Genomic DNA, 22281 nt, shown 5'->3' on the forward strand with positions numbered 1-22281 from the left:
GCTTCTAATACAGCCGCCTTCTGCATTTACTGCTTATGGGCCCTGCAGAGGAGGAGCTAAGCCAAGGTCGCACCGCTGGGTAGCGGAAGGGCCGGGATTAGAGCTTTGGCCTGGCTGTGTACCACACTTGCCTTAAACATTCGATAGCTATATATCGAGCAGTTCCTATGCTCCTATAAAAAGGCAAATCTTAGGAAACACATAAGAGTTCTATTTAATTCGAAGAGCTATTATTTAATCTGCGAAGAAGAGAGGTGACTGTGTTGAGAGCATAAGCTCTGAAATCAGCTTTTTCTTTGACTCAGTTCCATAGAGTTTAGTTTGAGGCCCAGTGGGCATATTCCAAATGGGGTCAAGCAAACTTGGAAAAGAGGAGAAATAGAACCGTGTTTAAAACTTCTAAAATAGTGAGGCTTTTGGGAGGTCAGCATACTCCCTGATGGAGTTTGCTTTGGGAATTGTTGAGTTTTAAAATATTAATATTGGTTGGTCTTTAGTAATGCACGTGGTAAAATTATATTAGGATATTGGTTTGGCTGCTGTAATTGAGATCTAGGAATAGCTTAAAATAGAAATTTCTTTCTCTCTCAGATAAAAAGCTGGGTAGGTGGTCAAGGTTTAGCATAGAAGCTTCACAGCCGTTGGGGATCCTGCCTCTTTTCGTCTCATTGCTCTGTCCCAGCACATGGCTTTCTTCTTGGCTGCTGTAGGCCCTCCCATCACATCTATAGTGTAGCCATGAGGAGGAGAAATAGACAGAGAGGAGAATATATATTTTTTCTCCTTTAAGGGCATGACCAAGAAGTTATATGTATTTACTTATGTTCACATCTGTTAGATAGAACATAGTCACAGGACCGCATGATGTTAGAGAGGAAGTAGAAAATACGGTTTTGTGGGGGGTAGTGAGCGTGGGACAGAGGCCATATATTCAACTGAAAACTCAATTATTATATATTATGGAAAGAATGAACGCTGGAGGACAGTTGGCAACTTCTGCCCCATCACTCTGTGAAGATGAGATTAACATGAAAAGCTTAGATTTACATGTAAGAATGCTTTAGACCACACTCCTTCTTATGGTCTCTGTTCTCTGCTTTTTCTTCTGGGCCAGAAGATTCAGACAAATCTCCCCCAGGCTTTGAAGACACTTCTTTGACTGTTTTGAAGTCGGCAGTGTATCCACCTCTCTTTTATGATGCAGTGTCAGTTGGAATTCATGTTTTTACTAGAAAAGTGTATGCAGCAGTTCCAAGGTTGACAGCTGGGTTCGGAGTACTGCGTAGTAGACCTTGGTAGAGTCTGGATGCATTTTCTTTAAAATATTTCTAGCTGAGTAGTATTTCATTGTATATGTATATGTGCCATAGCTTTATCCATTCATCTATCGATGGGCACTTAGGTCGTTTCCATATATTGGCTATTGTAAATAATCCTTCAGTGGGCATAGGAGTGCATGTATCTTTTTGAATTAGCATTTTCATATTCTTTGGGTAAATACCCGGATGACTTGCTAGGTTGTATGGCGACTCCATTCTTAATTTCTTGAGGAGCCTCCGTACTGCTTTCCGTAGTTACCGCGCCAGTGCCCAGTCCCCCTGCAACAGTGCACGAGGCCGCCCTGTCTCTCCATCCTCGCCAACACCTGTTATTGCTTGTCCTTTTAGAACAGCTGTTCTAAATATTGCCATTGCAACAATATGGATGAGTCTTGAGGTTCTTATGCTAAGTGAAGTAAGTCAGACGGAAACGGACAAAAACTATATGATTTCACCCACGTGTAGAGTATAAAACAAAAAGGAAACAAACAGAACAGAAACAAACTCATAGATACAGACAACAGTTGGTGGTTACCAAGAATGAAGGGGGCGCGACACGGGGAACGGGGGTGAGATATATGGTGATGGATGGAGACTAGACTTTTGGTGGTGAGCACACTGTAGTGTATACAGATATCAAATTATAATATTGTACACCTGGAACTAATATAATGTTATTAATTAATGTTACCTCAATTAAAAAATAAAGAAAGAAATAAGATACAGCCCATTGGTAGGCGGCAATATTTCTAGGAAAAAAAACTCTCTTCTTATCAGAATGCTATTTTAATTAAGATCTAGTATTATTCAAGATAGAAAGCTTACAATTCCTATGCTTAGCATGCATGCAAACTTTTCTGTGGCAAAACAGCATTTGTTTCTTAGGAAATTGTTGTTGTCTAGGAGTCAAGAATTCATGTTTTAACCTTAGTACTTGATGGCATGGCCTTGACTAAGCTAGTGGATATCTTAGTTTTTCTTAGGTAATTATATCTTAAAACAGAGTTTACAAATAGTCTCTGTCATCATCTTCTATGTGTGTAGCCCATGAAGTCCTTTAATAATGCAAGTATTGTGTTTTCATCATTGGTTACTTGAGATCACAGATTAACCTCAATTTTCTCTGAGGATGAGTTTCACTCACACCTGGCTAGAGCAACAAGAGAAGCAAATGCGAAGATATCCTTAGTATTTGCCAACATGCCACTTTATGGCCTTCTAAAGGCTCTTTTGATAGGAAAAGATCATTTGAGCTCTTGAAATGAGAAAGCTTAAGTAATCGTGTAGGCACGGTATTTCTTGTGATAACCCATGTCCTTTCCTGAGAATGCATTTTGAGATACTTAGATTTCACCATAAATCCTTAATTATTTGAAGAGCTCTGTCAGTATTACATATCAGGCAAGAATAATTTTAGCCAAGTTCACTGAAAGTGTTCCCAAAGTTCTCTCTAGTAATTTCATCTGATTCCTTTTCTTGGCACAAATTATATAGACTATATAAAATAAACCGCTGTCTGTGGAGGTTGTGAGTGGCTTTGTGATTCCCTTCTCGTTTGTGTGGGTGAGTTCTTTTCACCTTTTCTCTGTTGCATCTTCAGCCATCATGAATGTTTTGTTTTTCTCTCTTGCAGATGACACGCTTGGTGCTGCCTGGCATGGTAGAAAGGTGAGTCACGAGCTCACACATAAACACTGGGGAGACAGAGCTCATGATTATTTATAGGGAGAATCCTTTCTTTGAAAAATTCACTAAAGTGACTAATGAACCTCTCCTCCAAGTCTTAGTGACAGCAGTGTGCTGGGTGAGTCACAGGGTGAAGTGTGAGTCATCTGGTGGGGGAGGCTTTTTCCACTCAATTCCCTTTTTATTTCCCTCTCCGGGGTTACGGTGGTTCCTTTAGATCTGGATAAAAAGCCTGCTTGAGTCACCATCACTAACTCAATTGCCTGCTATTCTGAGGGGGTGGATAGAGTTCCTGGGATATCCCCTGGAATGCCTTCTCAAAGCTCTGTGCTCTCAGAGCCCAAATCAGTGGAGTTTCATGAAGTAAGCCCCCATCCCCTGGTTTTCCAATTCTTACTGGGAGCATGGACGTATGGGGAATTGGGACTATAAGATGATTATAGGATGCTAAACCCCCGCTTGGAGGAAAAGACTATGTCCACTAGCCTCATCATTCCACTTTATATTGGGTTCCACTGGGATACCCTGGATGTCTTCATTTTTATTGAGAAATGTATTGTTGAGCTTTTACATTTGAAACAGCACAAAGTGTGAAATTGTGGTTAAACCCTGTTCTTGCCTTGGAAAAGCCTGAATGATGGCTAGACCTTCAAAGAAGACCTGTTGCAAAGAGCTGGGCTTGCATCTTGAGCTGGCTTGCTCATTTGCTAAATTTAGGGCTTCACAGTCATCCTTCCTCTGCAAAATAGCTTTGAGTTTGGAAGACATCCAAAGGAATCACAGCTTTGAGAAGGGAAGACCCACAATCCTACTTCTGTGTAGAAACCTCTGACCAGCTTCAGGAAGGAATTACAGCTAATGTTTATGGAGTATATATTACGTGCCAGGTGTTGTACCAAGAGCATGATATGTGTTAACTCATTTAACTTTGATAGCCTCCCACCATTGTACAGATGAGGAAACTGAGGTTAGGAATCCATTTTGTTTGGCATCTGCAGAGACTGGTTGAGAAACTGCTCCTTAGCAATGCTCTTTGTTTGTAATAACATTTTATATGTAGTTTTGTATATTTTAATAGCTTGACTTTAGTCACATTTCTCTTTAAAATCTTCAAACTGCTTGTTGTTGGTTGACCATGGGAGTGTGTCCCCTGGGTGGTCAGATATGGAAGTGACAGTGGTCAAACCAGACCAGAACCCTAGAAAATTGCAGAGAATTAGGGCAGACAGAATAGAACTCAGGAGGGATGAAATTTGGAGCATCACCTTAATCCTACTTTGACAGCTGCAAGTGACATGGTATTAATTCAGAGTAGGAAGTCCATCCATTAAAAAAGAAATACTTACATACTTTTAAGTCACAGAGGTATTGTAAAAGGAATTTTTAAGTGTGTTGGTGAAAACCTAAATCAAAAGAGGTCATGGTTATGACATATTTTGCAGACCATAAAGTATTGGATTCAGAGTCATAGAATTTCATTACTTTAAGTCAAATGAATGCTATGAAGCTACATAATTAGTAAATGCACAAGGTACTAGGAACTTCACCCCTGTCTCTGTAGACCTCGCAGTTACGATCACGGTTGTAGTTGAAGCGTTAGATAAAAACAAAGAATGCAAAGAAAAGGGTCCACCCATTCAACAGGCATTCATTGAGTAGATTTTATCATGGAGCATACAGAAGATGCATTGGATCCTTTAAGAACTCAGGTTGATTTTAAACTGAGGTTGAGGAATGATCTGGCGGAAAGCCATCATAGGCTGGACTGAAACTGACATCATGGGGTGATCGTGGCATTTGTTAGGAACTAGTAAGAAATGTGACTGGATTTTATGAGTTTGTTCTTTTGGTTAGGAGAAGGAATAGCTATATTCACTTGAGTTCAAGGGGTTTCTAGTTGTATTAGTCAAGGTAGGCTAACTGCTCTAACAGACCACCCTCAAATCTCCGTGGCTTAACACTGTAAGAGTTGATTTTCCCCTTGCAGCACGGCCAACGTGAATTAGTGGTCAGGGCTCTGCTCTGCCCAGTCGTTCAGGGTCTCAGGCTCCTTGCCTCTGGGGCCTCCATTCCTCTTCCCTTGGGCATTGCAGTTCTCTGCCAAGTCCTCCGGATCCAGCTAGCGAGGCGGTGAGAGAGTAAGGATGATTTTATGGGAGGTTTCGTGGGTCAGGCCTGGAAGGGCTGTACATCACTCTGCCCACATTCCATTGTCCTGGACTCAGGCAGAGGCTGCATGCCCAAGAGGAAAGAACTCCAGTTTAACAGAGCACCTGGTAAGCCTTATACATTATAAATGATTGTATTATAGCCTGCCCTTTACACTGTCCCCAAATGGCATATTTCCTATGCTTGGTTTCCATCAGATTCATCTCTGTTTAGTAAAAGCAGTCCTATATAAAGATCCTTTGTTGTTTTTTCCCCCTTGCACTGATTCTATCTCTGATGTATGAGGTTTTCCAAACCCTCTAGAACTATAGCCTGGGGCCAGCTGACCATCACTAAACAAATATCTGCAAGCAAACGAAGGTATTATATTACCATAGAGGTAGAAAGTGCATAATTACATTACAGAGGAAACTTGCTCTCTCCACTTCCCTGGAATTATAAACATTGTGTACAGCTGGAGCCAGGAGGTGGTTGCCATAACAACCATGGAAAAGCTAAAAATAGCCTCTTTCATACTGTATTGCTTAAGGTGGAATTATGACATGTTATGGTGTTTTAGGGCAGGCAATTCTCTTTCATGTGGCAAGTGTTTGCAAACTTTCTTCAACAAAGCAATATTTGTACAAAGCTCTTGGATCACTAGTTCTAATTATCTACCTGACCCTGTGTTCCAGGATTCTCTCCTGACATACAACTGTTTTGATATGTTTCTTGGTTTTCCTGAGAGTCTGTTAGAGAACTGTCTGTACCAAGTTCAGCATTATGTTTAAGCTTAAAAATAAGAGGAATGACCCTCCAAGAGCACACTTTTGCATTCCCTGATAAGAAATGGGACTATGAAGAATCGTGATGGTCTTTTTTACACAGTCTCCCTTGACTGCTGTCAAACTCTGTATACAGTTCGACGTCCACACTAGGGTTGACCGTGTTCCATTTCTTCACATGGCATTTACGCCCCCACCTCCCTCTCCTCACCCGCAATGTGGGGCAATGATGAGGTTCCCGAGAAAGGCAGAAATCAGTGACTTACTTCAAGGGAGACCTATCGCTTCCTCTATGGCAATAATATTTTTCTAGAGCTCCAGACAAGGTTACTACAACAGTCTGCTGGGATAGGGGGACATGTAGAGAAGAGTAAGGCCTTGGCTTTTTTTTTTTTTTTATCCAGGTGACAACGAAGGGGAGTGTTGTGATAGGGATTTTCACAGGTCTGAGGGAGTTCTAACCTTATCAGCAGTGGTGCTCTCCGCTTGGTTTTTGCAGTGTTTTCGTTCTAGTCGAGCCTCAGTGATACGCACCAGGACACCATCGTGTGGCTGTCAGCAAGTGAGACGCGTGATGGATTAAGAATGTTGTGTCAGAAAATATTACTTGCCTTGTTTATTTGGATTATTTGTCATAACAAACTGGAAATGCGCTGAAGCGATGTGAGTCTTCATTGTGGAACTTCAGCAAATATTCTTAATGTACCTTCCAATCTTAGAATTGCTCCCTGAGTCCCCGGAAAATGAGAGATTAACCAGGCTTTGGTTTTATGTTTGTTTCTCTGTGCAATTAAGCGCAGCCCCTTTTGTCCTTCTGCTTGAGAGAACAGAGTTGTTGTGAGTCTGGCTGTGCCATGGAAACTGGTTTGACGTCACTAATTCAGCTTAGATAGAGGATCAGAGCTCAACAGAGTAGTTTATTTTAAAGACGAGTCCTCTGTGCCTCCCCCTCCCAACTGTCCATCCCCCATCTCTGCGTAAAGAATAGATCCTGCATGTACAGGGATTAAGGCAGCTGTACCAGCGTTATTTATGATTCAGACAAAACTAAGGCGAACGTGATTGTCCTTGGGGAGAGAGAGAGGATTTTGTGCTGTTGTGCATGTGCCTGTGGGAGGAAGGCTTCTGCTAGGCAAGCAAATACGTGTGCTTCTTGGTAGCATGGAGTTTTTGTAGAGGGCTATTTCCTCTGCTGACACTTTAGTAAGGTTATAAATGCTTTCCTTTTATTTACTTAGGCCTAGTGCATTCTCGCTTTATACTTGGTTGGTCTTAGGCTTGTTTTAATGTACTTTGGAGTGCAAAATGTTGTGTTGTGAATCAAGTACCCTCAAATTCTGACTTGTCACTAATTCAAACTAACGCTGCCTCCTAGAAATTGTAATTAGGGTGGAATATTTGAGAAACAAAAATCTCAGTTGACTCAAGGAATAGACAATTAAACAAGCAAGGCTGCATAATTGTGACATATTTGATTTGGTCTGTTATATTCAAAAACGGGAAAGAAGTTTTTGTTATCTTTAAGTGAATTTTCCTGTGTTGAAATCATTGCTCTGGTGAATGAAGTTTTAAGAATCCATTTTAGTGAAAACGAATCGCTTTTGTAGCTTCCACTTCATTGGGATCTGCTCTGAGCTTAAAGGTGGCACCGTCTAATATATCATAAATATATATATTTTTCCTCTTTTTTGTTGTTGACAGATTTATTGAGATACATTTCACATACCATAAAATCCACTCATTTATAAAGAGCACAATTTGGTGGTTTCTAGTATATTCACAAAGCTGTGCAGCCATCACCACAAGCTAATTTCTGAATATTTTCAACACCCTAAAAAGATGGAGATATTTTAAGCACCATAAACTAATGCTATATTAAACATCTCCAGTTTTGCAAGTGGTTTTTAGTCCATTTTCATCAAAGGAATTTCTCACAAATATAGGTAAAATGAAATTACTAGAAATTCATTGCTAATTCACAGGTTTTTATCTTAGAGTGATTGGCTTCTAACTCCTGATAGAGAGTCTGACAGTCTCACCTTAAAATTTAAAAAGAAAAGGCTTTTCTGTCTTTGCGAGAGACATAAGCAAAAAATACAAAATTAAAAATATAGTCAATAATATTGTAATAACTATGTATGGTGCCAGTTGGGTATTGGAAATATCAAGGGGAACACTTTGTAAAGTGTATGATTGTCTAACCACTATGCTGTACACCTGAAACTAATGCAAAATAATATTGAATTTAAAAAAATACAAAAATGGTATAATTAATACATTGACTAATTTCCAACTTTCTTCAAAACCCTAGTATGACGTTTTCAAATTTGAAATTTGATTTCTATGACCAAAATGTTAATGGATGTCACCGTTTAGGAAAGTGTGTATTACAAACAAGGACTTCAGTTAAAAAAACAAAAACAACTTGTTTCTAGTGACAATTAAGCTGAGGAGGATCCAGGATCCAGACTCCATTTGACGGTCGAAGTGGCATCTTGCCCAGAGGCTGGCAGATGGACCGGGTGACCTTTGGGGATTATTTCTTTTCAGATTTATGTCTAAAATAATGGAGATGCCACTTAATCATGTTTCTCTTATTATTTTGCATAAAAAGGATCTAGTCCCTTTTTTTAATATTGAAAAAATAGGCTTTGGGGGAAGTAAATGCAGGTGAAGGATACTGGGAAACTGGGTTGAGGGGAAGGGACCTGACCGGGCGGGCAGCAGAGGGGTGAGGTCAGGTCGGCGCAGCTAAAGAAGGGGACCACCCCCAATGGGAGTGGACTTGAGGGGGAAGAGCTGGCTGTTAAATCTAACGTGCCCCAAACCCTCATTCCACACCTCACCTAACCCATATATACTTGCTAGCAACTCGTATATTTACAGTATTGCTTTCCTCAGGCTACTTTTCATTTGTAGAATTAGTAACTCCTGCTAACTTTCTGACTTTTAAATTCCATTAGCCTCTAAAAGTTACAGTAGAAACTTTTGAGCTTTGCCTTTTCGCTAGAGAAAATGGTCTGCTGAGCTATAGCGTCTCATGTTGGCGTCAGCTCTTCATTTAGCACCTGAGTATCCGTGACCCAGGGAAGGCGGGAGCGCTCGCTTCCAGAAGCTTTTATTAAGCACTGGTTACATGCTCGGCTGTGCTGGGTGCGCTGAGGGAAAGTGAGGACAAGGTGAGTGATGTCCAGAAGCTTATGGTTCTGTTGAGGGAGAGAAATATGTACGCATATAAAAATGATTAAACGCCACAGCAAGGCAATACGTGATGATACCAGAACAAAGGCATGCAGGGGGTCTGGGAGTGCTTCCACAGGTGGGAATTCTTGGTGCTGTGGGCCGAGAAGACCTCAGGGCGGAGGTCAGCTCGGGGACTGTGGCCCTGATCCGGCCATGCCCCAGATTGCTAAGGCTGAGAAATGAGCGAACTGCAAACGAGAGCTATTTTTAGTTGATTGAGTTATGCCTCATTCACTGACCGAACGCATCACATGCTGATGAAAGGCAGGGAGAGACGTGCGTTAGAAAACAGCTGGGTCATTCTGTTTCCGATCTGTCTCTCCATCTCTAACGTACAAACAGCGTGTATATATTTCATCCTGTTTATGGAACATTTTCCTTTTCAGATCTAAAGGAGTGATTCTGAACATCTCCTCTGCCAGTGGCATGAGCCCAGTCCCGCTGCTGACCATCTACTCTGCGGCCAAGGTGAACGATCTCTCAGTAATGTCAGAGTAGAAACGAGGGATCTTTTTCATCTCAGAGATGAGCATAGAACTTTCTTGAAGTTCTGTTCTTGGCAGTTTTCAAGTGAATGAGAAGAAAAGGAAAATACCCTACACCGGTTTCAGGGGAGCCAGAGCCAACGAGAACTGATTGGTACAAACTTTATAAATGGGCACCAAGATCTCAGATCCACACATGGTTTCTTTCCTCCCACTAGTTTACTGCTGTTAAAATTGATATTTGAACTTTCCAGAGACAGCTGGCCTACGCCAGTTAGCTCAGTCGATCAGAAAATAAGGTCAGTGGATCTAAGATCGGGAATTTGATTCATGAATGAGTCACCTTCATACAGCATCAGTTCAAGTCGAAGGGCTGAGTAGAAGGGTCACAGCCAGTCAGCACTTAAATACACATAGTAGGCACAAGATAGACTGGGTGAGAGTGTATTTTGCCATACTACTCAGAATTCACAGATGTTTATTGTTGCTTCTGGAGTGAGATGAGAATTTTCCAGAACTGTGAAAGATGTCGTAATTTCTATATTACCATTCACCTCTTCAGATCACTACCAGGAAAGTAATTTAGGATGCATTTCCCACTGCCTGCAGGTCAGGTCAATAGCATTATCTGCATATACATTATCAAGGCATAGGCTACATCTCTGAAATGGAAATGCCCACTGAGATGCTGGAATTAAATACACTTTTAGGGGAAATGAGCAAAATATAATACATAATAAGAACGCGCAATAGGTCAGAGAAGGTAAAGACCGACACACCTGCCTGCTTTTTCACTTGGCTTTGTGTCCACTGGAAAACCGTAAACAGCAACTACTGTCTTTTAGGGAAGCTTGGCACCACCCCCGCCCCTGCAATCTGCTTGCCTTCTGTGGCTCTGAAACATGCAGTGGTGGTGTTTATGGCCAACACCAGGTTTCTGGAAGTGAAGGGTGAACTCCAGCTGCCTGCCTGTTCTGCTTCGTGGACATAAGACTAATCCTTGGGACCCTAGTAGAGTCCTTACTGATACTTTGCATTTCAAGCCTGAGGTCCCGTCCATTATATTTCACAAGCAGATTTAAAGTTGTGCTACAGAGGAAGACGGGCTGTCCCGTTCATCTCTACGCTTCCTGGACCCCACAGGGCCAAGGCGATGCTTGCTCTTTCCTTATTGACAACAAAGTGCCCACAGAACAGAGCTGACCAGAATTGATACTGTGTTTCTGTTTGAATGGCAAGTAGGGAGGGGGGGAATGCATCCTTTGTTGTATAAGCAAACATTTCTTCTCGTAGAGCAATTTTCTGAAAAAAGAAAAGAGCTTTTTCCAGTTACATCAAAATTTTATCTGGATATTATATTTGGTAAGAGAATACTTAATTTAGTGGCAGATAAAAATGACTTGAGGGCTTGAGGTGTTTTTTTAAGGTCTCTTCTGCATTTGAAATAAAAAGAATGATTAGAAGCTATAGTGTTAAATGGTTAGTTTATTTTTGTTTCCGTGGTTACAAGTCAGACAGATTGATGTGATGTGTGTGTGTTTTCTTCTCACTCCCACCCCCTCCCAGGCTTTTGTGGATTTCTTCTCTCAGTGCATCCATGAGGAATATAAGAGCAAGGGCATCTTTGTGCAGGTGAGTAGAGTTTGTTTCAGTTAAGTATTCCTGTTTTTGTGTGGTTTCCACAGCAACTGTTGCCATCTTGGTAACGAAAGAAAATCTCATTCCTAAGTAAGTGACTATGATGTTAGCACACTATTAAAGGCATGATTTCTTTTTTTCTTCATGCACTTCAAGTCTGGATTTTTTAAAAAAATTATTCCTTAGGTATCCTTTTAAAGTCAGGATACCTAGAGTAGAAGTGAATTTAGTGTAAACAGTTGAAGCATAATTATTGTAAGTTCTTAAGGTTTTATTTCAAGAGAATTGTACTGTTAATATATCTTAGCTGCCAGGTACACAGGTATGCTGTGACTGTTCCAAAGCCACCATGTAATAACCACCAGAGAGGGTGGGGAGCGGAACAAAACTGACTTTTACTAGAGCAAGGATGACGGCAAACACTGGGATGAAACAGATACGGTAATGATTCTTAATAGTTAAAAGATTGTGGTGAAATATTCGTAACAGAAGACACTATTTAGATATTTTTAGTATTCAGTTCGGTGGTGTTAAGTACATTCACATTGCTGTGTAACCATCACCACTATCCAGCTTCAGAATTTTTCCGTCTTCCCAACTGAAACCCTGTCCCCATTAAACTCTGACTCCCCCTTCCCCTCCCCCAGCCCTGGCACCCACCATTCTACTTTCTGTCTCTCTGAATCTGACTGTGCTAGGTACTTCATCTGAGTGGAATCGTGCAGTATTTGTTCTTTTGGGACTGGCTTTTTTTACTTAGCTAGTGTCTTCAAGTTTCATCCATGTTGCAGCATGTGTCAGAATTTCCTTCCTTTTTAAAGCTGAGTAATATTCCACCTTATGGATATGCTACACTGTGATTATCCATTCATCTGTGGATGGGCTTTGGGTTGCCTCCACCTCGTGGCTGCTGTGGATGCTGCTGCTGTGAACATGGATGTGCACCTGTCTTTTCAAGACCCTGCTTTCAATTCTTTCGTGTATGTGCCCAGAAGTGGAATTACTGGATCTTATAGTAATTCTACTTTTGCGGGGAAGAGAGAGAATTGCCTTACCGTTTTCCATAGTGCTGCCCTGTTTTACATTCCCACCAGCAATGTGCAAGGGTTCCAGTTTCTCCACACCCTCACCAATACTTACTTTCTGGTTTTCTGTGTTTGAGTAATAGCTGTTCTAAAGGTTGGAAGCAGTATCTCACTGTGGTTGTGATTTACATTTCCCTAATGATGAGTGAGGTTGAGCACCTTTTCATGTGCTCATTGATCATTTGTATGTTTTCTGTGGAGAAAAGTCTGTTCAAGTCCTTAGCCCATTACTTAATTGGATTGTTTGCTTTTTATTATTGGATTGTAGGAGTTGTTTATATATTCTGGACATGAATCTTTTATTAGATACATAGTTCGCAAATATTTCCTCCCACTCTATGGGTAGCCTTTGCACTCTGTGGAGAGTGTCCTATGATTCACAACAGTTTTTCACTTTGATGTGGTCCAGATGACCTATTTTTTTCCTTTGTTGCTTGTGCTTTTGGTGTCATATCCAAGAAATATTGCCACATCCAATGTTATGAAGAGTTTTCTTTCAAGAGTTTTCTTATACTTATGTTTTCTTTCTAAGAGTTTTATAGTTTTAGCTCTTACATTTGGGCTTTTGGTTCATTTTGAGTTAATTTTTATAGGGACCTTTGATTTTATTATGCAGCTAACAGATATAATACTGTGAAAATATAATACATAATACAAGAGGAAGCAAATGTAGGAGTTTTTATGGGTATCTATCTCAACACAAAGAAAAAATGGCTCACAGCATTTCCATGCTTAGGTACATTTTTAATAGTGCCTTGGGAGAAGTTGACTTTCTTACGCTTTTTCTGCTCCTGCCCATGACCTGCCCCACCGCTTCACACACATAGTGTTCCTTATGGCTTTCATTACTGTGTTTCACTTTTTGTACCCTGAAGCCCCAAATGATCAACCCTGCAGCCCCAGATGATCAACCATCATAACAGTAGCTAATATTTGAGGGGATGCTTCTCAGGCACAGTGCTAAGCACTTCATATATATCCATTTATTTCACTGCATCTCATAATGACCTTTCATAAGACGGTGTGATCATCATCTTTAAATTTATGGAAATTGCAGTGTAGAGAGGTTAAGCCACTTGCCCATGTTGAACCAGGACTCAAGTCCGAGTCTGTCTGGCACCAAAGCGCTGCTTGCTCCGGGCCTTTAGGACACCAGCGGTCACTTGCTGGGTCCCCTGTGCTCGGACAGTCATGGAACCAGGAGGCACTTGGCCACTCACTTCCATTTCTTCCTTTATCTCTTTAGACAGTCAGGAGGGGCCTAAGAGTTACCTAAATGTAGCTTCTAACCCTTTTCATTTATGAGTAGATGCTGGTGCTGAGTCACCCACAGCGAGGGGCTGGCCAGTCGAGGGAGAGCGGGGTGGACATTTCCCCGTCTTCCAGGGTCAGCTCCGAGCCTGCTTCCTCTCACCCCGCCTGCAGCTCTGCTCAGCGGGCGCTGAGATATCATAGCCCTTTGGTGTTCTGACTTGCAGCATCCCATAAATACAGGGCACATGGGGCAAGACAGGGATTTCGAGAACCGGGGATTTTAAACTCCTCCCTTCCCTACACCAGGCACTGTCGTGTCAGTGGCCTGAGCCTGCTGTGTGTGATGTGCAGTGTTTCCTAACATGGGAGCCAGTAAGCACCCATGGGAGGCAGGACATCAAAGCCACAGTGTTGTGCCGTTTTCCCAGGCTGATGAAATTATTGTCATCAAGCTATTAATCTGATCATTTTTAAACACCGAGACTCGGCAGGAATGCTGAAGGTCCATTGGTAGTGTGACCAGAAGCTGCAACTGTTTCCATGACAAAAGGGAGTGTTGGGCTCTGTGGGCACAGATGAGTGGTTTCTCAGATTCTGTCAATGTACAAGACTATCTCCTCCTCTCCCGTTCCCACAGCTTGTTTCCCTCAAAGGTCTTTTCTGCTAATTCGCTGCCTATTAAGTTGATGTGACTAGAAGGTACTATGAAAGCACATGTTTTCCAAAATATTGTACTCTGATTATTTTTACTTTTCCCTGATAATGAATATGAATCATGTAATTTCACTGATCATTGTCTCCCTTCTTGTGAATTCATTCAGCTTAAACTTCGAATGAATTTGGTGAGAATATAAAATTCAGTCATTGGTGAGGGGAAGTACAGTTGTCATTTCTGTGTGAACATATCAGAATGCTGGAGTCTCATGTCCGTTCTGACCAAAGGGACAAAACAACCTGGTCTCTATATATGACGCTCCCAGTTAAAATGATGGGTGTTCTTTGGTGGTGCTTTCTGCACATTTTTGGACTAGGAATCTGTATCCCCTCGTTTCCCCATCCACTCCATCCCACGTGCTGTTTCCTGGGTGAACTTGTTAAAATACAACTCGGGTAACGTTGCTTTCCTTCGTAGTCTTCCAGTGCTGCCCAACGTTTAGGATTGAGTGGAAACTCCACGAGGCCATGGCCTGTCTTGCTGCTCCATCATCCAGCCTGTGTCCGCCCGAGTGGGCCTTGTGTCCATTGCATGCTCCTCCAGCACACCCTTCCCAGCTCCTCTCCACATCGCCTCCCTGCCCAGTCACACCCGAATCTGTGACCCCTCCACCTTTCCAGGCTCAGGCCGCACTTCACCTGCCCTAGGAAACCTTGTCTCACCACTTGGCACAGTGGTCACGCCTTTCCTTCTGCTTTCCTAGTTCTTATGGCGGCCCCCTGCCCGATACTCGCTGGGCCTTCCCCCTCTCCTACTTCGATGCAGTCTTGAGAACTGGGCTTTTTATCTTGTCTCTGTGTTGCTAATTCAGGGCTCAGTACAGACCCGCCTTTTGTCTGCCACCACGGAGGACTCTGGCTACGCATGGCCACGCTTTGCAGTACACAGGCATCTGTTTTGAGGGCCCTTTGAGCTTCTTCTGTTGCTCCCAGATGCCTCTGGTCTTGAATTTCCAACCTCTATATCTAGAGGGCTTCCAGGCTAATGTTACCAAATTTCTGTTTCTCCTGGTCTTTGGAAGGAAAGCTGTCTTTTTAGGTCTATTTCCATATGAATGTACATCAGATCGCTCTTTCAGGAGAGGAAGAGAGTATGTTTTTCAAATCCTAGGTTGTTTTATATTGAATTCCCTATTAATATTTTTTCCTTTGCTTTTCTTTCCCCATCTTTCCCTCAACTTCTTTCCTGTAATTTTATAAGATCATTTAAAAGTCCCTTCATTAATTCAGATTTGCCATTATGTAAGCATTTCCTGGAAATGAAAATAAACAGTAGTGACAAAACAAGTGCTATCAAGGCCCTGGAGGTGAATTTGGGTCCCAGTAGACCTTGTCTGTTGGTTTTTGAATAGAGGGTGAGAAGTGCCTTTTTGTGAACCTTACCAGAAGGGTGCTCCGCTGTCGAGAACGATCTGGTCTCACTCTGACCATGTAATTAAAGCACAATCCAGTGATGCTTAACTCTCTGAAAGTGCAAAATCAGAAGTAACCTGACTGGCTAGTTGGCGGGCCCCACTACTGGGCTCCTCTGTGGGCCCTGTGCTGACCAGTTATAATGTGGGGTATGTAAGAAATAGCTAACACCAGGACAGACCCTAAAACTTTACTTCCTGGACTCATTTTGTAAAACTTCCACAAGCCTTGTTTTTTAAAAACATTTTATTTGGAAATAATTTCAATCTACAGAAAAACTGCAAGAATGAGAATAGTACAAAGAATTTCCAAATACCCTTTACTAAGATTCAGTCCTCGTTAACATTTTACTCCATTTATTTTATCATTGGTGAGTTGCATACATCATGGTTCTTTACTTCTAAATACGTGAGTGTGTATTTCCAAAGAGTAAGGAGACTCTTACATATAGCGACAGTACAGTTACCAACTTTAGAGTTTAACATTGCTAAAATATTTTTACCTAATTTGCCATTTATACTCCCAATTTGTAATCCCCATAATATTTTTATAGCATCTTTAATCCCCCAGTAAAGAATTCACTCTAGGACCAGGTGTTATATAGTTGTCCTGCTTCTTTAGTTTCCTCTAATCTGGAATATATCCACAGACTTTATCTTTTATGACACTGATATTTTTGAAGAGTGTAGTACTCTTCCTGCTTTTTTAATTGAACAGACCCTGAAATGGAAAATGAGTGCACAGATTTAAGGACAAAAAGCTTCCCTCCCACACCTCACAGAAGCTGCAGCCCCGGCCTTAAGAACGAGTGCGGCTACACTGGTGAATTTAATGCTCAGAAAAGGCAGATGAAACACCACGTCTAGAATCCATATTGTGTAAACAGACGAGCCGGATCCATGTTTTCCAGGCATGGTTGTGCATTGTTCTGGTCATTTTTAAGGCAGTAAGGCACGTGTAGCACACAGATGGCTGTGTGGAAGGTGCTCTACCTTGTGAAGTTACCAGGTCCAGTGTTGGATTCTGGAATCGCCGCCGTGCAGCATGGGGCGCCCATCCTTCCACTGCTCCATGACACTGGGCTGTAGTAGCCATTCAGTTTCTCATCAAGGGTCCCCTCAGTTGTTTTGTGAAGACCAGATGCCTAAGCCAGCTACTCCAGTGGGTGAGAAAAAAGATACCAAGTTATCTCCAGGGATTTTTTGTTTTAATAGGCTGAGCAAGGACCAAACATCAGCTTTGCTTTGTGGCTTAGTTAATTACTTTCATTTTGGGATTCTGAATTTGAAGACCAGGACACTTGCCCAACCTGTCAAGATTGGGGTGGTTTCAAGTTGGCTGTATTTATAATGGCAAATTGTTGAGCTTGAGCAACTTTTACATTTTGCTTTGCCCCAAATACCTCCTATGAAGGTGGAAGTATCTTCTTGACCTGGTCACTGTGTCGTTTCCCTGAGGAAGCAGGAAAGATGGAGCAATTCTTGCTTATTGTGTTTTTGTTGACCTGTTCAAGGATGTTCCTCCATGACCTTTTGACCTATAAGGTATTGACTTTCATGTAATCGTTAATGTTCCTTTTTAAATTCTGGGCAAGCAGTTGACCTGTAAGTTTGCCTTCATTGGATCTTGCTTAAGCTCGGGAAGGTCTAAAATTTTGCTTTAAACTCTCATGTCACGTTGTCAGCGAAGCGTTGTGTTGCCAGTTCCTTTAGCAGCTCCTCCTTGCGCGTGCACGCGCGCCGGGCACTGTTCCGCGCGTGGGACCGCGAGGCCCGGGCCTGCGCTCCGCGGTCAGCGCCGCCCGGCGTTGGGCTTGGTTGTCTGTGCTGCGCATGCGCAGCCTGCCCCTGCGCGGCTCCCCCGTGCCCGGCGTGGCTCCTCCGTGCCCGGCTTACAGTTCCCTGGGGGCGTCCTGCTGCTCCCGGTGCCCAAGATGGTCCTCCCGCATTTGTCTGCCTGGCAAACTCCCCGCTGCATTAAGACCCAGCTCGAGTTGTTTCCCCCGAGTCCCGCCCGCCCTGCAGCAGACCGTGTTAACTGCCTCGATCTCAAGCCGCCGTGGCAATGAACGAACACCCTTCTGAGCAGAGCTGGCGTTTCCACGGCGTCCGGGCTGCGCCCCACCTGCAGAGCCGGGCTGCGCGGGGCCACCCGGCCGGGCACCGGGGAGGAGTTGACTTTGGCGCCACCCAGTGGCTCAGCCGGGCCATGCGGCTTCATTCCGCAAGATCAGCACAGTCCAGTTTCTCCCAGATACAGATATAAACGGGCGGTTAAAGAGTTCTCAGATCATCTTTGTCTTGAGAAGCTCAAAACTTTACAAGCTTGTGATCTATATATGCGAACAGTTTTTTAATCTTCACTTTTTCTGTAACCAGGAAGCCTGAGGCATAGCGATGTGACTTGCTTTGCTTACGTGCTTCATTATTGGAGACAGTACATATCCGCGCGCTCTTTTGCTTTGTTTGCTCCTCAGCTTGGTGAATAAACTCTTCTTTTCTTTCCCATGTGAGAGCCTCACTGAGCTCTGCATTTCATACTGTGTGACATTCGGAGATCTTTGATCTGTGCTCTCATATATTGTGTCCTTGCAGGAACATGATATAAAATTAAAGACCTTTTGGATGAAATACTTTTGCTTATTAGGTGAGGGATAAGTGGATAGTGATGATTGCAATAAACAAATTCTCCAAAACCAAAAGTCACCTAATCAGAGTTGGCCCAGGTGTTGAGGTACTGGGGACATTAATTCACTTAGCATGGGCTTGTGGCTGCAGGGACTGAGAGAGGGGAAGGTGGAGAGTGACAGCGGTTAGGTCCTCGGGTTCTTGGCTCTTAACAGGCAGGCTGAAGCTTTAGCTCACCTGTTCAGGAGGGTGGGCTGTATCCCTTACCCCATCCTTGGGAGTGGGAAAACACAAAACAGAGAAACGAAAATGAAAGGGACACGGAACGCTCCTTCCAGCTCTCAGCAGGAAGGAGGTCCATGGTGAGGAACACGTATCCATTTTCTCTCTGTCTCTAGCGATGACGTGTTTATTGTTTCCACGTGTCAGAACAGGTCCTTTTTAATAGAAATGTCATTGTAACCGATGCCCTTCCTCTCGCGCGTGTGAGATAGACAGACATCCACGCTGGTGAACGACCACACCCAAGTTACTTCAGACTGCACAGGAGCCTCTTGTCAGGACTCAGGACTCGCCGTCAGAGGCCTCCTCACGTCCCCTGTGGAAGCACATCCCAGATGCCGCAGGCATGGCAGCCTCGCCCCGGCGCTGCCCAGCTCCCCCGCGGGCGGTGCGCGGCCCGTCGCCCGCCAGTCGTGCCGCGTGTCTGAGTTGCTCCAGCTGCTTCCCTGTTGTTACACTGTCTTCCCCACAAAGAAGAAAGGAGAGGGAGGTGGTCCTGTCTTATCAATAGCGAAGTTTATAAAACTCAAAAGCAGCTGTACACCTGAAATTTATATAATGTTATGTTACCCCAATAAATTAAAACTCAGAGGCAGAATGGTTAGAAACTAAGGAAGAAGAGCGGTGGTAGCCCAAGACTGAGAAAGTGCAGTGTTCCTTGTAGCAGGGCCTAAGCTGGTGGAGCAAGCTTAATTGATTATAAATTACGGGGAAAGTAGTAGCATCTCTTTAGGAGGATGAAATGCCAAAAGCCTCTTACTTGGCTGTTCTGTAAATGTTCAGATAGAAGCTCTGCTCTCTAGACTTCTGTAATGCCTTCTTTTAAAGATTCAAAAATATACTTCTGCTCATCTTTAATACTCTCTTTCGTCTCAAATTCTGTTTCATTGAGAGACTGATTTATTAGTTTGCTTTGTGCTGCCAGGTGTCTTTAGATAGCGGCTTCTCTTTTTTCTCTCTCTCTAAAGATGCAAACTTTATATTTCATCCGAATGTTTCTGCCACAGAGCAACCGATCATCGCTGTGAATTCCGTTTGTAGCCTTCTTAACCATGGCATGTTTTTTTCTGGGGGGGTGTTGCCTTTCTAGAGTGTCCTGCCATTCTTTGTAGCTACGAAAATGGCTAAAGTCCGGAAGCCAACTTTGCAAATACCCTCTTCAGAGACGTACGTGAAGTCGGCGATGAAAACAGTGGGGTTGAAATCTCGAACCAATGGGTACCTCGTCCATTCTCTGATGGTAGGTAGATTTTTAAGTCCCAAATCAGCACTTGGGTTTGGGTTCTTTTTTTTCCCCACTGAGTCACAAAATAGGATGTGATATATTAATACATAAACACACACACATATATATGAAAATATATATATATATATTTATATTTCTATATATGTATATATACTCTAGACTTATTGACGAGTTATCTGTGTTTTATTTTACACACCCAAGAACTCTAAAACCTACCTATAAGTAAAAATATATATATAAAGTAAAACACAAGATCATGTGTTTTAATTTAGTTCAAGTTGTAGGTTGTAATTCTGTATTTCCCCATTTCTTTTCCTAGGGAACAATCCTGTCAATACTGCCTTCTTGGTTATATATTAAAGTGGCCATGAATATGGGCAAGACCACGCGGGCTCACTATCTGAAGAAAGCCAAGAAGAACTGAGCACTGGTAGCTCCTTGAGCAGCTTGACGAGATGCTCTGCCTCTGCACGCTCCCTGTGGGTCACCCACCCAGCTCCTGAACCTTCAGTTGTTGTTTTAATAGTTATAATAAGGCTGAGTGTGGTCACAATCAGGAAGGAAGCTGGAGCTCCTGACATATATTCTGGGTGCTACCAGCAGTTATTTTATAGTTTAATAGAAATGCTTATATCAATTGGATGTTGAACTAATATTAACAAGAGCAACTTAATAGGAAGGAGCAGGAGTATAGCAATTTGTAGATATGAGTCTGGATAAAGCCCAACAGTTTCATGTGGACCAACATGTCAAATGATGATTCTTGTATTTCCTCTGGAACATAGTTTAAAAAATTAGGGCCAGCTACTCGGTCTTGGCTTTACCAACCTGAGGGACCGGAGGTTCATGGGTTCACTATGGGAGGGCGTCCTGCCATCTACATGGTTCTTGTCAGCTTTTCTAAAGGCCTGTCCCAGTTTGTATGTTTATACGGAACTATTCTTTCTCAAAGTAGCTAATGACATAAAAATAATTCATGAAGCTTGGAGTTTTTCTTATATATGAAGCCCATAAAAATATGCTTTCCTCTAATACGTATTTCTTCTCAGTTTAAATGTATGTAACTTCTGAATGCTGTATGGTATGATTTATAAAGGTAAACGGGCAAAAATGTACATTGAACCTGGCAGCCACTTGTGGTGCCACTAAACCCTGACCCAGGAAAGTGGCCTGCTTGGACCCTGGCTGCCGTGGTTCCTGTGCTGCAACAACACTGCTTACGTATGTGACAGGAGGCTGTTCCTAGGACAGTAACGATACCCGAGGAGTGGCTCTACACTCTTAGATTGGTCCCTATAGATACTGACGTAATTAGTTTTAATGAAAGATGATATAACTGTGGTGTTGCCTGAAAATATATTTCTTTGGTGCTTGAAATTAAGGCTGTTTTTACACTGGCTTAATATAAATTAAGGCTTATGTTTATCCTGCTACATAACTTGTTTGGGGAAATTGCTAAGCAATAATTCAATATTGTGAGACATGCTATTTGAAAGGTAGATCTTGCCCGAGGCTGTGATTTCGAGGCTGAGTTTTAAGCACCAGTAAATTAGCAAAAAAATTTTTAATTGGAGTATTTGTTTCTAGCTTTTAATTTTGTCAGCTAAGGACATAAAATAAAAACAGAAAACGTAGTTACCATTATTCTATAAAAGACATTTTAGCATACAAAGTGTAAGAATACAATATACCAATAAGGAATAGACATTTACATCGAATAAATTGAGCTCTATGAAAATCATTGCCCTATTCTCTCTCTCTTCTTGTTGACACCACAATGACACCTGAGCAATATTCACTTACTTTCACACACTGGTTGGTCAGTTGTGGTGGTGATTGGTGGAAAGCTCGCAGAGAGGGGAGAGGGGTTGGTTTACAAGTATACAAAATACTCTTCCTTTTATCCCAGTTAGAAAATAGTTCTGTCCTGGCTAGGAAATCCCTTGGCAATCTCACAGCTTCCGAGCAATGGCTTTGACCTCTTCAACTTAGCAAATTTCCTCGTGTATTTGACACTCAAGGTTGAAGACAATGAAATGAAAATCTATGTTTCCAGGCACATGAAAGAAAAATTACTAAAAGAGAAATGAATCTTCTCAAAACCTTCAACATACTGAAGCATAATTTTGAGACTTAACTCTCTATTGACTTGATTGTCTGATATGTGCTGGGTAAGGTCTGAACCCAAAAAGCATCGAGTAGAAGACGGTATTGATATTTATGTAGAGTGAGCTCACCTCACAGCATAGAAAGCAGATTGTAATGTACTGTCCCCTCACTGCCCTTTCTGGAAATAGCACGGGGGAATGTGGGAGGAATTATCCTGCACACGTAATGGTGTGTGCCCTTCTGACTT

General features: G+C 42.4%; 1 protein-coding gene across 1 annotated transcript in view; it reads left to right on the forward strand.

The window, feature by feature from the left end:
- HSD17B12 (hydroxysteroid 17-beta dehydrogenase 12) overlaps nt 1-21666 on the forward strand; it is a 112813-nt gene extending 91147 nt beyond the window's left edge. Inside the window, exons 7-11 of the mRNA XM_081154700.1 lie at nt 2953-2987; nt 9568-9649; nt 11233-11298; nt 19770-19919; nt 20245-21666. Coding sequence (XP_081010826.1) covers nt 2953-2987; nt 9568-9649; nt 11233-11298; nt 19770-19919; nt 20245-20349 — 438 coding nt within the window. The 3' untranslated portion in view covers nt 20350-21666. The remainder of the gene's footprint in view (nt 1-2952; nt 2988-9567; nt 9650-11232; nt 11299-19769; nt 19920-20244) is intronic.
- Nucleotides 21667-22281: the final 615 nt, after the last annotated feature.

This window comes from Miniopterus schreibersii, assembly GCF_964146895.1.
Source record: "Miniopterus schreibersii genome assembly, chromosome: 12".
NCBI classification, from domain to species: Eukaryota; Metazoa; Chordata; class Mammalia; order Chiroptera; family Miniopteridae; genus Miniopterus; species Miniopterus schreibersii.